Below are 17,500 nucleotides of genomic sequence, written 5' to 3' on the forward strand. Positions count from 1 at the left end.
AACATGAGTTCACCGTAAACAAGAACGAGAGAGAGAGAGAGAGAGAGAGAGAGAGAGAGAGAGAGAGAGAGAGAGAGAGAGAGAGAGAGAGAGAGAAGACCATCTTCATGTCAGAAACTGATCGAATTAATAGACTTTTCATCCAATCGTTCATTATAAGCGGAAAGCTAATTCAATACGTCAATACCTGATATTGATAGCTTCCATAAAAAGTGGTCCTCTTTCTCTCTCTCGATCAGTCCCCCGACCGAATCGATCACCCTGTTGACTGATTGACTGGACTGACCTGACGAAGCAGGTAACAGTATGATACTTTAATTGAGTGGTACAAAATAACTATTTTTTTTTCTCTCTCTCTCTCTCTCTCATTCTGGTTATTGCAAGAGAGGTTCGTTACGTACCTTCAGATTTATCCTTTATTTTTAATTCAATTTTATTTTATTCTTTTATTTATTTATTGTCTTTTGAAGAGGAAATTAATCTTTTCTACCTCATGCACACCTTTCAATGTGTAGTATACGTCTTATGTATTCTTGGGATTCACTCACACATACGCATATACATACATACATATATATGTTATTAAATAATAATAATAATAATAATAATAATAATAATAATAATAATAATAATAATAATAATGTGTGTACTCTTCCAAAATCTTCACTTGTATTATATATATACAAATGAAGATTTTGGAGTAAGTAAGTATACCTTAGTTTTACCAGACCACTGAGCTGATTAACAGCTCTCCTAGGGCTGGCCCGAAGGATTAGACTTATTTTACGTGGCTAAGAACCAATTGGTTACTTAGCAACGGGACCTACAGCTTATTGTGGAATCCGAACCACAGTATAGCGAGAAATGAATTTCTATCACCAGAAATAAATTCCTCTAACTCTTCATCAGCCGGCCGCGGGATTGAACCCCGGTCCATCGAATGACAGTCTGAAGATCAACCGACTCAGCCAAAGAAGGGCTTTAAGATTTTGGAGCACACACACATTATTATTATTATTATTATTATTATTATTATTATTATTATTATTATTATTTAACTGAAATTCAAGAAGCTTCCAAAGAATATTAAGGTGTTCAATAGGAAGAAGTAAGAGGAGGTAAAGGGAGTCCAGAAAGAAGAAATCCCACTTATCAAAAGCGAAAAAATAAATTAATAAATAGATAAAAATGCAAGGAAAACTATATTAGGGCATATTCTCTGTCTGTCTGTCTGTCTGTCTGTCTCTCTCTCTCTCTCTCTCTCTCTCTCTCTCTCTCTCTCTCTCTCTCTCTCTCACCCCTGAAACGACCCGGATGTGATAATGAAAAAAAAAAGTTCTAAGCTCTATTTCATTACAGATTATATGGTCGACATAACCCTTTTATAAACACGTGTTTAAGATGTTCACCCCCTAAAAAAAATGAATTGACCCACGAATATAAATCTCTCTCTCTCTCTCTCCCTCTCTCTCAGGGAGTTTCGTAAGCTTTTTCTTAAAACCTTAAGCTCTCACGCTTGATTTCAAGCTGGGGTTGTAAGCTATTGCCCAAAAGTTTAAACGTTTTCTGCCTGATTTTATCCGCGTAAATCACTCACACAAATACAGATGTTTATTTGTTCCGAGAGAGAGAGAGAGAGAGAGAGAGAGAGAGAGAGAGAGAGAGAGAGAGAGAGAGAGAGAAATTCATTACCCCTTACCCTTTCTCCTTCTTCTTGAGGCTGAAAATATCATCTCAGATGTTCATTTATTCCTAGAGAGAGAGAGAGAGAGAGAGAGAGAAGAATTCATCACCTCTAATTCTTTCTCCTTTTCCTTAAGGCTGACAATATCATCTCCATAAGATTCGCTTCCAGTGAGTTCAATTGTAAATCACGGGGAACCATAACACGCGAAATGAACTCACTCAGCACCTTCATTTAGAGGGAGGTAGAGAAGGTTAGATCTTATTAAGACCGTCTCATCTGGCCCTATTGGTCCTCCTCCTCTTCCTCCTCCTCCTCCTCCTCCTCCTCCTCCTCCTCTTCTTCTTCTTCTTCTTCTCCTCCTTCTTCTTCATCATTTGCACATGGACTGGGGAACCTTACTACGAGCTGTTGGTGTCTTAGGCCATGCAAGGAAGTAGTAGCCATCCATCCATACTTAAGCATAAGCAAAAGAGAAATAGAGAACGGACAAGGGGAGCCGTATCAAGGGCAAATCCTTCTTAATACTACTACTACTGATACTCTAACCTCCTTCCCTCCTCTTCATCCCTACCTCGCCTTATTCACAGACAATATACTTAAGCAAGCGCAAGCAAAGGAGAAATGCAACCAAGGGGAGCCGTATCAAAGGCAAATCCTTCCTGATACTACTACTACTACTACTCTGGTCTCCTCCCCTCCTCTAATTCCCAGCCCCGTCGTATAACCCTTCCACGTCTCTATATCCGTCAGAGGGGTGGATAATGAAAGAGATTAAATTTCGAATCCCTTTATCTTTCTGCTCATCTCCTTCCATTACGCCTCTTCTTCTTAACCTTGATTGCGTATCTCTCTAACCCGCCCCCCCTCTCTCTCTCGCTCTCGTTATCTCATATCATCTCGCGGCTTTTGTTCGTACCGTCGCGGTGTTTAGATGCTGCACTTGATTAGCTGTTGGTGGTCAAGGCATTTTTGTTGATGGGAAACAACCGGGAAGCTTGTATGATGCGAGGGAGGGATTTGGCTAATGGCGGATTTGATTCAATTCTCAGATCACCTGAGCACCTTATAAGATGAGATGTGTTTTGTGATTGGTATATATATATTGAATTTTATAAAAACAGACGTACAGTACAACTAAGTATATATATTGTATATATACTTTATATATATATATATATATATATATATATATATATATATATATATATATATATATATATATATATATGTATATGTATATAATCTAACACTATTCACTCACATCATCAGATCGGAGTATAGATTCAGAGAAGAGTTCACACTGGTTTCTGACACCTTTGAAATTTCAAATAGAAAACGGAAACGAAGTAGAATTCTACTCATAAACAGATTCATTCCAATCCACCAATTCAAAAGAAGAATGCTTTTCAATGAATCTCTAGGTATGAGGTTGCTACCCTCACGCCCTTATTACTTGACCAAGCAGACGTTGGTAACCATTTAAACTCTGTACTGTGTTGGTTTCCTCTCGTTATGACAAAAGTAAAATCGAACATTTTCCTTGAGTACCTGTTTTATCTAATTCAACCCGACCACAAACCAGAATTCAAGAAAAACGCAGCAGAAATCAAATACGAGGATAATTCAGAAATAATCTCTGCACATGATAATCCAGCCCGAATTATCACAGGCGTGTAAATCCTGCCTGGATTAAAGGCGATCCGTAATCTCTCCTTTAATAACTAGATCTGCCATTATTTGCAGTTCTGCAGAAATCCGGCGAGCGGTAATGCTACCGTCCCGGATTTACGAGGGAAATTACAATGATTCCAGGCGGTGAGACGGAGCAGAGGCGCGCCTGCGCACTTTGAGACGCTAATTGGCAGTATTGCAATGTAGTCGGCGGCTGCGCTGTTTGGTGATTCATTCTCCCTCGTCATGTGAACTGCCACTGAACAGATAGTGAAGAGTCCTACGCAAAATTATACCTTTTAGTTTTCTGTAAAAGAAAGCTATCGTGCCGGCTTTGTCTGTCCGTCCGCACTTTATTTTGTCCGCCCTCAGATCTTAAAAACCACTGAGGTTAGAGGGCTGCAAATTGGTATGCTGATCATCCACACTCCAGTCGTCAAACATACAACATTGCAGCCTTCTAGCCTCAGTAGTTTTTATTTTATTTAATGTTAAATTTAGCCATAATCGTGCGTCTGGCAACGCTGTAGGATAGGCCACCACTGGGCCGTGGTTAGTTTCATGGGCCGCAGCTCATACACCATTATACCGAGACCACCGAAAGATAGATCTATTTTCGGTGGCCTTGATTATACGCTGTACAGAAAACCCGATGGCGCCGAGGAAACTTCGGCGTATTTATTACTTGTTTCTACCGAGATGAGTAACATTGGTAAAGTTCTGAACTAAAGGCAAAGTCGGAAAGCAAAAATGAAAATGAAAAAGTCGAGTAAACTATACCTTTCGGTTTGCTAAGGCTAATGCTATTAAAATTCAGAATGATTCTGTATTAGTGTCATGATAACAGAAGCTTTCTACTTCTATATTTTTAAGATCTGAGACACTGGACTTTATCGGATGGAAAAGTCATATAAAAAATACGATTCAAGAAGGAATCAAAACATTATAATACTTATTTAGTTGGCAAATTATTTGAGGTTTAAACAATGAGAAGTTTTTGAATTGAACTAAATATAGAATTTAGGCCAAAGGCCAAGCACTGGGATCAATGAGGTCATTCAGCGCTGAAACGGAAATTGAAAGTAAAAGGTTTGAAAGGTGTGACAGGAGGAAAACCTCAAAGCAGTTGCACTATGAGTCTGTTGTTAGGAGAGGGTGGAAAGTAAGATGGAAGGAGGTACAGTAAAAGGAACGAAAGGGGTTACAGCTAAGGGCCGAAGGCACGCTGCAAAGAACCTTAAGTAAAGCCTACAGTGCACTGCACGAGGTGCACTGACGGCACTAACTCCCTGCGGTGAGAAGTCTTTTACTGGTTGAATGAACTGACTAAATTTTGTTTTATATATATATATATATATATATATATATATATATATATATATATATATATATATATATATATATATATATATTTTGTCAATAACTTTCCACAATGAACAGATGCATAAACTGGGGTTTAATCTGCTTAAAACGTCTTGGTACGAAGGTGACAATTTATTGAAAAATTGACTGTTTCCTGCTATAGCGTCAAATATTTTTACCAATAAGTTGCGTAGTGAACTGATCAACGATTTTGTCAGGAAAAAACTATGGTGTACCCAAACACCATATTTTACCAATAATGTTAAGTAGTAAATATCTAATGGATGATTCTGCTATGAGAAAAGATGCCAAAAATGTTTTTGGCCTGGTGCTAGTCAGAAAATAACTGACACATGATTTTTTTAATGAAAAAGGCTACAATCCATTTTGTGTAATAAACACTAGTATCATATTTTACGCCTGGTGTTCCTTAGAAAATATTTTACAGATGATTTTACCTAAAAAAAATGCCAAAAATATATTTTGGCCTGTTATTTCTGAGGAAATAACTGATCAATGATTTTTTCTTATCAAAAGGGCTTTATAAAGCATTGTGTAATATAAACGAATGCCATTTTACTCCTGAAATTCCTTGGCAAATATTTGATGAATGATCTCGCCCTGAAAAAATTATCTGCCAAAAATCTGACAAATTCTGGGTGGTCCCCTCCTATCCATTCACTAGCAATAAACTATTTTTCTTGCGTGTCGCTTCCTCGCTAATTATAGCAAGCGCAGGTGCTAATTATCATTATATTAACAAGGTTTGGCTAAGCCCAGTAATTACAGCCGTCTTCCGCGTAAACAGGGAGCCCAGGTGAGGGAGCACGAGGATAATTATCGCTAATTATCGCTAATTATCGATTACCCTCCTTCAGCGTATGGTAGGTGACGAGATTACCCGATGCGCTCAATCTGGGATCTTGGTACTTCCAGACTGATAGGAGGTAGTGGGTCTCTCTCTCTCTCTCTCTCGTTTTTGACAAGAAAAGCTGTTTATATTTCCTGTATTTTGAATTATTATTCTATTTTGTTTCTCTCTCTCTCTCTCTCTCTCTCTCTCTCTCTCTCTCTCTCTCTCTCTCTCTCTCTCTCTCTCAAGTTCTTAACAAGAAAAGCTGAGTTTATATTTCCTGTATTTTGAATTAATATTCTTCTCTCTCTCTCTCTCTCTCTCTCTCTCTCTCTCTCTCTCTCTCTCTCTCTCTCTCTCTCTCTCTCTCTCAAGTTCTTAACAAGAAAAGCTGAGTTTATATTTCCTGTATTTTGAATTAATATTAATATTCTCTCTCTCTCTCTCTCTCTCTCTCTCTCTCTCTCTCTCTCTCTTAGGTTCTTAACAAGAAAAGCTGAGTTTATATTTCCTGTATTTTGAATTAATATTCTTTCTTTCTTTCTCTTTCTCTCTCTCTCTCTCTCTCTCTCTCTCTCTCTCTCTCTCTCTCAAGATTTTAACAAGAAAAGCTGGGTTTATATTCCCGTATTTTGAATTAATATTCTTTTTCTCTGTTTCTCTTTATACAGTCTCTCTCTCTCTCTCTCTCTCTCTCTCTCTCTCTCTCTCCCTCTACATATTTTTCTCTTCCCATTCCTCTTTAAAACACAAGATTAATTTTATATTATTTTTTATAATTAAAATATCCTTCCCTCTCTCGCTTTTTATAATTAAAATATCCTTCTCTCTCTATCTCTCTCTCTCTCTCTCTTGGCATTCCCGCCCTTACAGTCATATCTTCATCTACATATCATAATTTATGTTACAGATTCACTCTAACCCAATGTAATGTAACAGAAACTCTATTAATAACCTGATCTTGTGTAATTCCACGAAACAGTTCTTTTTCTGTTCCATTCACGTGTAGTTGTCAAATCACAGTGATGAAATTGTCCTAAATAAGACAATATATCCTTAACACACCAATTTAAACTTCTGTCGTAATTCATGCGGCTCATTCTTAAAAACGAAAATATTCATTTCTTGGAACATTCATTCGAAAACAATAAACATTCCCAGGCAGAGTTTTACCCATGTTGATAAGACGCGCTTCCAGCTTCCACATGAGGTAGAAACTTCTCAGTGTTCTGTAAAAGAAAACTATTGTGCCGGCTTTGTCTGTCCGTCCGCACTTTATTCTGTCCGCACGTTTTTCTGTCTGCACTTTTCTGTCCGCCCTCAGATCTTAAAAACTACTGAGACTAGAGGGCTGCAAATTGGTATGTTGATCATCCACCCTCCAGTCATCAAACATACTAAATTCCAGCCCTCTAGCCTCCTCAGTAGTTTTTATTTTATTGAAGGTTAAAGTTAGCCATAATCGTGCTTATGGCAACGATGCAGGATAGGTCACCACCGGGCAGTGTTTAAAGTTTCATGGGCCGCGGCTCATACGGCATTATAATGAGACCACCGAAAGATAGATCTATTTTCGGTGGCCTTGATTATACGCTGTAGCGGCTGCACAGAGAAGTCGATTGCGCCGAAGAAACTTATGTGCGTTTTTTTCTTGTTCATTCTTCCTCTTGCATAATCTGTTTAAATCAGAATTGGAAGGAATGAGGTTGATCCGACTTTCAAAAGTGCTTTTCAGAGCAGAGGTCGTCAGCGAAAAAAAAAGAAAGTAAGAAATGCACTGAAGTTTCCCCGGAGCAATCGAGTTTTCTGCACAGCGTATAGTCAAGGCCACCGAAAATAGATCTATCTTCCGATGGTTTCTGTATAACACTGTATGAGCCGTGACCCATGAAACTTTAACCATGGCCCGGTGGTGGCCTGGCCTATGTCGTTGCCAGACGCAAGATTATGGCACTAACTTTAACATTTGATAAAATAAAAACTACCGAGGCTAGAGGGTTGAAATTTGGTATGGTTGATGATTGGAGGATGGATGATCAACACGCCAATTTGCAGCCCTCTAGCCCCAGTAGTATTTAGGATCTGAGGGCGGACAGAATAAAGTGCAGACGGACAGACAAAGCCGGCACAATAGCTTTCTTTTACACAAAACTAAAAAGGAGGCAATTTGGTTGCCATAATAGGAATGAATTTTATACGCTGTCTTTGATATTATTTCGGATTTGGTTGGTATGTAGAAATATATTTATTTGACTTCCCCCTTTTTTTTTAATACTTTTTGATGTCTGATTTACTGAGAATATCTTGCAAGAGACGCTTTCTCTCTCTCTCTCTCTCTCTCTCTCTCTCTCTCTCTCTCTCTCTCTCTCTCTCTCTCTCTCTCTCTTCTGAGGTTCTAACATGAAAAACTGATTTTGTACTCCTTATTCCTGTTTTTCGAATCACTATCATTTTTCCTCTTTTGCTTTACACAGCCTTTCTTTCTCTCTCTCTCTCTCTCTAATGTATAAGATTCATTTGACGTTCATTTTCAGAAATTAAAATTCTCTCTCTCTCTCTCTCTCTCTCTCTCTCTCTCTCTCTCTCTTTAGCATATAAGATACACTTTACATTCACTTTTTTTTAGAATTAATACTCGTTCTTCTCTCTCTCTCTCTCTCTCTCTCTCTCTCTCTCTCTCTCTCTCTCTCTCTGTACCTCTATCTTTAGTTTATAAGAATTCCTTTTATATCCACTTTTTTTAGAATTAATACTCGTTCCTCTCTCTCTCTCTCTCTTTCTCTCTCTCTCTGTACCTTTATCTTTAGCATATTAGATTCCTTTTATATTAACTTTTTTAGAATTCATACTCGTTCCTCTCTCTCTCTCTCTCTCTCTCTCTCTCTCTCTCTCTCTCTCTCTCTCTCATCCCTTTTTCTCTTTCCTCTTTCAATTTTTCCGTCTTTACTTTTCAGCAGCTGTTGTTAAGCGTTATTAGCCCCGATATTTATGGTCGGCAATCCCCGCATTAGCCACTTAGGGCTGGGCTCTATTGACCCTCGGGTGTGGGAGGGTGCTCGTCGATGCCAGCGGAGATAATATCATCTGCGGGTCGCGATCGGACGGGTCGATACCGTCGGATTCTTCCGTCTAATTCGGCGTCGATCCAAATGCAAAGGATTTCGTTATCGAGAGCGATATCGGACGCTTAATGACGGCATGACCTCAAAAAATTATAAAAGATTATTAAAAAAAGTTATATAAAATGCAGTTCAAAGCTTAGGAAATTTTTATACATTTTTATACTATGAGAAGAGTAGGTTTCTCTTATGTTATGGATTTGCATATGCATGAGTGTGTATATACCTAAAAAAATTATAAAAAAGATTTAAAAATTATATAAAATACGGTTAATACCTCGGGAAATTTTTATACATTTCTATACTATGGAAAGAGTATTTCTTTTTATGGATTTGCATATGCATGAGTGTATATATATGTTATCTCAAAAAAAATCATAAAAAGATTATTAGAAAAAGTTATATAAAATGCAGTTCAAAGCTTAGGAAATTTTTATACATTTTTATACAATGGAAAGAGTATTTTTTTATGGATTTGCATATGCATGAGTGTGTATATATGTTATCTCAAAAAATCATAAGAAGATTATTAGAAAAATTATATAAAATACAGTTCAAATCTTAGGAAATTTTTTATACATTTTTATACTAAGGGAAGAGTAGTTTTTTGCTATGGATTTGCATATGCATGAGTGTGTATATATGTTACCTCAAAAAATTATAAAAAAAAACTTTAAAAATTATATAAAATACAGTTAAAAGCTTAGGAATTTCTGTATACATTTTTATACTTTGGAAACTGTAGTTTTTTTTTGTTATGGGTTTGCATATGCATGAGTATGTATATGTTATCTTAAAAAATAAAAAAATATATATAAAATACAGTTAAAAGTTTAGGATATTTTTATACATTTTTATACTAAGGGAACAGTATTTTTTTATGGATCTGCATATGCATGAGTATGTATATTGTTATCTCAAAAAATTATAAAAAGCAATATTTAGAAAATTATATAAAATACAGCTCAAAGCTTAGGATATTTGTATACATTTTTATACTATGGGAAAGTATTTTTTATGGATCTGCTACGCATGAGTATGCATATATGTTATCCCCAAAAATTATGAAATAATAAAAAAATTATATAAAATACAGTTAAAAATTTAGAAAATATTTTGCATTTGTATACTGAGAATAGTAGGTTTCTCTTATATTATGGATTTGCATATGCATGATTATGTATGCATGTTATATTCATATGTGTGTAGTATACATAGTATGCATACGCAGTTGGGTCAACGTATCTAGCAAACATGAGCTAAGAGCTGCATGCAACTCAGCAAGCACAGATATTTGTGCCTTAATCTGTGAGTGTTAAGAAGAACGAACCTATATATTCATGAAAAATACGCGTCAACATAAGAGAATCATAACATTCTTATTTTAAAAGATTAGGAAAAATTATTATTCTTTTATATATGCACATGAATAAGCGGGACGCGGTCTTTAACAAAAACCTAAAATCATATGTAAAACACAATAATTTTTTGACATTCTTTTAAAATGAGAATACCACAATTCTCTTCTCTTTGCGAGTAAATTTTTTTGTGTGAATATATTGAATATGATGAACATATATACAGTATATATATAAACTTGTACTGATCAAGACACGAAGATAACTGAAAAACGTTGAGTCTTAGTGTGGTAACCACAACCGCTTAGAGGCCATTCTGAGTGGGGTAATGCAGAAAGGAACTTTAATGGAAGAAGAGGAAGATGATGCAGGAGGCGTAATAGCAGTAGTAGTAGTAGTAAAAGAGAGTCGCCTTTGTAACGCCTCCTTCTCTGGTTATTGTACAACAGTAGTTCTTAACCTTTTTATTACCACGCCATCTCTCAGAGTTGGTCCTTCCCTCCACGCCCTACCCCCCTTCCATCTATGAGTAAAATTCACTCCCAGATTTAAAGGAAAATATAAAAAACAGAAATTGCATCTATGAGTAAAATTCCCTCTCAGATTTAAAGGAAAACATAAAAAAAAGAGAGAACGATTGTTTTTATTCTTTTGGGAATGAATTAGTGAGATACTTGACACTGCTTCTTAGCGACTCTTGTTAAGAGAATAACGAATTAAAGAATTTTTCGTTTTCCCTAGGGCTCGCGCCCCCCTTGGAAATTGCTGACACCCCCAGGTTGAGAATTCACTGCTTTACAAGTTCCTTATTAACTGCAGAAGAAGAAGAAGAAGGAGGAGAATATTACAAAACTCTCTGACGGCAGTCTCCTGTTTATTAGATGAAGATTCTCACTTCTAATTCTGTCTAAATGCTATAGAGGCCCTCCCCTACACCCACCCTGACTCCTGCCCCATCACCATCACCATCGCCATCATCATCACCATCCTCATCACCATCACGGGCCATCACTATCAATAATTAGGCAGAAAGTTTTCGCTGTAAAGTCCTGCCCTCGATCGACGGAGGGGGAGGCGGGGAGGGGGGGCGACTTCTCCATCATCATCATCATCATCATCAACATCCTCATCACCATCACGAGCCATCACTATCAATAATTAGGCAGAAAGTTTTCGCTGTAAAGTCCTGCCCTCGATCGATCGACGGAGGGGGGAAGGGGGGGGGGGCGGGGGAGAGGGACCCACGAAGCATTATTCTCACTGATAGTGATTTTATGAGCTGGAGTCTTTGTGAAAATCTCGACTTTTATAGTCTTAATGGGGGTCTTGCGGATCGCCTCCTGTGTTCGGTCTTAATTGATTGGTCCTTTTCCCTCCTGGAATATTTTATGGTCTTCATGAGAAGGGGATGTGTGTGTTTTTTTTTTTTTTTTTTAGCCAGTGTGGTTTTTTTTTTTTAAAGCACTCTTTTGTAAACGATGAAAACTGGTCCCATCATAAGTGGGGGCCGTCGTTGCTTAGATAAAGGAGGAGGTGTTAAAGGCTGTTGGTAAGCTTATTATTATTATTATTTTTTTTTGGTCGTTGATAAAAGTCTACGGATACTGACCTCCACTTTTAGGGGACAGCTTCTCTCGCCAGTGGCCAATATATATATATATATATATATATATATATATATATATATATATATATATATATATATATATATATATATATATATATATATATATATACATAATTAAATTTATATATAGTAAGTGCGCATGGCGTCATTATGATAAGTTCATCCCTTGTCGATTCTCTCTTATATTACCGGCATATTTGAGTATAGAGTAATAATAATAGTTATGATAACAGTAACAATAGGTCTTGTAAAATATATATATATATATATATATATATATATATATATATATATACACACACACACATATATATATATATATATATATATATATATATATATATATATATATATATATATATATATATATGAAATGTAAAACCTAGACACCTAACCACTGGACCACGACCACTTACAACAGTCATACATTCTGGGAACTTAAATTGAATAGCCTAAAGCTATTAAATTGAAATATGATTACCGTGCGGTTCTAAATAAGTTTGTTAGTGCAAAGCGCATCAAAACGAACACGTTTTTATTGTAAACTCAACGCGGGTCATAGCTGAAACAAGAGTCGAATAGAGATTATGTAATACCAAGACCTTCAGTTTAGCGCAGCGTGAAAATTTGATGTTACCTGATAAATGTATACCGTTTTCGTGTCTATTTTATGTTTTATTTTTAGCAATATCCAAATAACAAGTAAAAAATGCGCCGAAGTTTCTTCGGCGCAATCGAGTTTTCTGCACAGCCGCTACAGCGTTATAATCGAGGCCGCCGAAAACAGATCTATCTTCCGGTGGTCTTGGTATAATGCTGCATGAGCCGTGGCCTATGAAACTTTAATCACGGGCCGGTGGTGACCTATCCTATATCGTTGCCAGAAGCACAATTATAGCTAACTTTAACCTTAAATAAAATAAAAACTACTGAGGCTAGAGGGCTGCAATTTGGTATGTTTGATGATTGGAGGGTGGATGATCAACATAACAATTTGCAGCCCTCTAGCCTCAGTAGTTTTTAAGATCTGAGGGCGGACAGAAAAAGTGTGGACGGACAGACAAAGCCAGCACAATAGTTTTCTTTTACAGAAAACTAAAAATGAAGTATTCGTACAGTTGCACAAATGTAATATTATTTCCTCTCTGGATAAGACACCTGAAAATACCTTCAATGCAGGAAATATTTTAATGGAGAAAATAAATTTTGTATTGGCAATTCACTTCCATGGAACCCTAGTAATATTTCTCTTCTTATTAAAAAAAATTATAAAAAATAACTGTATTACTAGTTTACATCTAAAGGACCCAAGTGAAAAACTCTTAATTTTAAAAGATTACAAAAAAAAATAGCTTTATTGTCGAATATAATCTAAGGGAAGCCTGAAATATCTGTTTTTGATATTGAGAACAAAATTGAAAACAAGCTGAGTACCAATTTGTATATAAAAAAGTTGAATAAACAGCTAAATATTGAGTACAATCATTCCTTAATACCTTGGAGCTCTAAAATAAATAGTTCAAAAGAATGCCTTTCCCTGTTCGTAATATTTGTGGCATCTCTTTTTGAACAATCTATAATGACACCGAGAAAATATTATTTAACGATTAATATAACACTTTCAATAATCCTTGTCGGCCAGTAAAGCACAAAATGAGATCCTGCTTCAGTAGCTCTATATAACACCGGGAGGGGTGACTGCAGTGTCCTTGCTTAGCCACCCACACAAGCAGGTCCCCCTTCCTCCCCCCAACTCCCTCTCCCTCCAGCTCCCTCCCTCCCCCACCTCCCAGCCTCCCTCTCTACCTTCTCTCACCATCTAATCAGCGATATACCTGTTCCCCCAATCCCTCTTAGAGAAGTCACAATCTAACCTGTTTTTCGTGGGGAGGATGCGCAGGCCACTTACACCTACACTTGGACGCGTACCTGGTCTCTCTCTCTCTCTCTCTCTCTCTCTCTCTCTCTCTCTCTCTCTCTCTCTCTCTCTCTCTCTCTCTCTCTCTCTCAGTTCTACCACCAATTTTGCAATAAGGATCCGTGATTATTCTGTATCATAATCTAACAGTATTTGCTTGGACTTGCAAGAACCAATATTTCCAATGAATTCTATTTGCAATTTAGTGTCACTATGTAAAGTGTCTTTTCTGCACACCATTTTGTCTTGTTTTTGTGCTTTTACTGATGCAAAAAAATATATATATATATATATATATATATATATATATATATATATATATATATATATATATATATATATATATTCTTCGTTTTAATTATATATATATATATATATATATATATATATATATATATATATATATATATATATATATATATATATATATATATATATATATATATATATATATATATATATATATATATATATATATAGTCTATTTTATGACATGCAAATGCTCTCCCTACATGACTGCAATCTGTGCAAAACTCAGATTTGCACTGCATAACATAACATAACAAATTTTAAACCTCCAAGGAAATTTCCAGTAAACAATCCTCCATCTCACAAAAGTCAAACGTCAATTTCTTGATACCCCGACCCCCATCCAAAAAAAAAAAAAAAAGAGTGGAAAATATCATCTCAATTCACTTTTCAGGAGAGAGAACATTACCGCGTTCCGTACCGACATTTTATAAAAGCGACCTGTCCAAGGCGTTTAGCCAATCAGACGGAATCAGCTGATCATTTTGTTGCTTGGCGGGGTCTTCTGACTGGCTTAAGGAGCGGCTGTAATCGCTTCTTCTTCTTGCTTGCCTTGTGAAGACAATAGAAGATTGAGGGGGGGTTGGAGGCGAGGATTAGGGAGTTAGGTAGGGGCGAGTGGGGTTCCCAAAGGCTGTTTGGTACCCCCTACAAAAAATGAAAAAAAGTCAAGGACATTATTACGTGGGTTTTGTATTGGACCCGATCTGTACACGTGAAAGGTTACTCAGTCATTAAATTAACAGCTGCTTGCTTATTCATCAGTTTACTCAGGGCCACTGAGGGGAAGACTGTTTGTTTCGCTCTCAGCTGAATGTAAGGATTAAAGAGATATTTGTTTTGGATATGACACAGGAGCTTTTACATTTTCAAGTGTTCGAACTGCTGTTACTTCAACTGAAAATCAGCACGTATTTTGTCCCTTTTACTTTCGACATGACATTTGTATTGAATATCATCCACAGGAGTATCATTCAAAAAGTAAAAACAGGAAAACGAACAAATATTTTTCCTCTAACTGAGAAAATTACAAAATATAACATTCACGAGTAAATTTGTAGAGTATCAGCCACAAAGAAACAACAGGAAATTACACAAGTATCTTGTTCTCTAAGTGAGAGAGATAAAAAGCAACATTCAAAAAGAAACGACAGGTAAATAGACAAGCATTTTTCCTCTGTAGGTAGAAAATTACAGTAATTACAGTAATTGCAACTGAAACACATCAAGTCATTATATTCAGGGACCAGTCTCTCGACTGCAAGACTACGCCACACTTAGCGTCAGCTGATGACGGATTAAAACCGGCTGGGAGATCGGAACACGATTGTTTACACTTGCATATTCATATGCAAATATGAACTCTCGGCTCCATTTGCATGGCGCTGGCGAGGTCTGGTCCACGTGCCGGTACAAATTGGGGGAAACAAAAGACAAACAACAGCGGGGAGAGGGCGAGAGGCGGCAGCATTTAGCGAGAACGTATTCAGAAGAAGAAGAAGAAGAAGAAGAAGAAGAAGAAGAAGAAGAAGAAGAAGAAGAAGAAGAAGCAACAACAACAACAACCAGTTTTTAGGGTCTTTTCAATTTTAGACCAACGTGGGAAGAAGGAGTAGAGTCGTTTGTGTTCCCACTTCCTCCTCCTCTTCTTCTTCTTCTTCTTTTTCTCGTTCTAATTACCGAGCTCCTGGGTTGATTATCGACCGGTCAAAACCTTGTTTCTGGTCCTGCCTCTTCGGGCCAATGAGTGCTGGCATTGGATGTCAATTTCTATTAGGTTCTCATTCATTTGCTACTTAAGTGCCTTCGGTTCCTCTGAGCTGGCTTGGTACAGGTGTTCTGTGGCTCTGACTCAAAGAATACGGTAGTGGAACTTGTATACCATCTCAAAAAATATGTCAGTTACAGCTTTCCTAGTGTCAATTACAGCTGTTCTGTCAAGGACGCTTTAATCCCTCGAATACCTAATATTTTTGGACACATTTTCCAATGAATGAAGTAAATAGATAGTCCATCCTCGTCAGGATTTGACCCCAGGTCATGAAAGCCTCGCAGGTCAAGAAAGGCAGCAATCCAACCACCCAACTAGTTAGAAATGAATATATATATATATATATATATATATATATATATATATATATATATATATATATATATATATATGTATATATATATATATGTGTGTGTGTGTGTGTGTGTGTGTGTGTATGTATGTATGTAATTACTACATTCGCTATACACATTTTTCTTTCGCTCTCCCTCTCTTACACTTACATCCATACACTTGCAAAATTAATCTCTCTCTCTCTCTCTCTGTATTTGTGTGTGGCACACACAATCTTCCAATCTCTCACTCTCGTTCTCAACCTACACACAAACTCACATATTCTCTCTCTCTCTCTCTCTCTCTCTCTCTCTCTCTCTCTCTCTCTCTCTCTCTCTCTCTCTCTCCCCCTTCTAACCAGTCTAGGATTATGATTTACAGCAGTCATATTTTCCCAACTTCTTGACAGCAAAAATCTCTCTAGTCTGAAAGGAGAGAGAGAGAGAGAGAGAGAGAGAGAGAGAGAGAGAGAGAGAGAGAGAGAGAGAGAGAGAGAGAGAGAGAGAGAGAGAGAGAGAGAGAGAGGAAGCCTTTGAAAGTGCTGGGTAGATGGATTGGGGAGGGATACAGAAGTGTCTTTATATAGAGGAGAGGAGTGCATAGTATATAGGAGAGTTCATTGTATATAGGAGAGTTCTATGTATGAAGCTATTATATAATTATTATACTCTTCATTATATGTAAATCATCATATCATCATAAGCAGAATCTAATTCTCCAACATAAATTCCAAACTCCTTCATCAATTATACCTCGCCCACCAGACGATCGAGACATCTCATCTCAGATTTACAATTCAGGCAGCCCTAAGATTCGAAGATTCCAGGATTCCAGGATTCCAAGACAAGGGTAGGAATCACTAGTCGGGACTGCTTTATCCCAAAAATGTTTAAGGTAATTCACTGGCAGTTCAGAAATCTTGGATCAGACGTACAGTTAAGGGAGCCCTAAGATTCCAAGATTCCAGGATTCCAAGACAAGGGTGCAAATCACTGGTCGAGATCGCTTTATCCGAAAATGTTTAAGCTAACTGACTGACAGTTCCGAAATCTTTGATCAGACGGACAATTAATAAAGCCATAAGATTCCAAGACAAGGGTTCCCATATTCCAAAAACTTTAAGTTAATTGACTGACAGCTCAGAAGTCTTAGATCAGACGTATAATTAAGACAGCCCTAAGATTCCAAGATTCCAGAATTACAAGACAAGGGTAAAAATCACTAGTCGAGATCGCTTTATCCGGAAGGTTTTAAGCTAATTGACTGACAGTTCAGAAATCTTAGTTCTTCATCCCAAAATTCCAAGATTCCAAGACAAGGGTTTTCATCCCAAAAGGGTTTAAGCTAATTGACTGACAGTTCACTGCGACATTTCCCGGTCATTAAAATCGAAAGCAGGTCTCGAAGTCTCCCCAAAAATCAAGAGGACTGTCCTTAGGGCCGTGGAACCTTTCCCGTTGCCGGATGATCCTCCAAAGATGAAAACTTTTAC

At 37.0% G+C, this 17,500-nt stretch overlaps 1 protein-coding gene across 1 annotated transcript in view; it reads left to right on the forward strand.

The window, feature by feature from the left end:
• The first annotated feature begins 15,261 nt into the window (after nucleotides 1-15,261).
• The window catches only part of LOC136830887 (uncharacterized), a 6,636-nt gene continuing 4,397 nt past the window's right edge, over nucleotides 15,262-17,500 (forward strand). Inside the window, exon 1 of the mRNA XM_067090858.1 lies at nucleotides 15,262-15,472. Within this exon, the coding sequence (XP_066946959.1) occupies nucleotides 15,262-15,472 (211 nt within the window). The remainder of the gene's footprint in view (nucleotides 15,473-17,500) is intronic.

This window comes from Macrobrachium rosenbergii, chromosome 47 (assembly GCF_040412425.1).
Source record: "Macrobrachium rosenbergii isolate ZJJX-2024 chromosome 47, ASM4041242v1, whole genome shotgun sequence".
Taxonomy (NCBI): Eukaryota; Metazoa; Arthropoda; class Malacostraca; order Decapoda; family Palaemonidae; genus Macrobrachium; species Macrobrachium rosenbergii.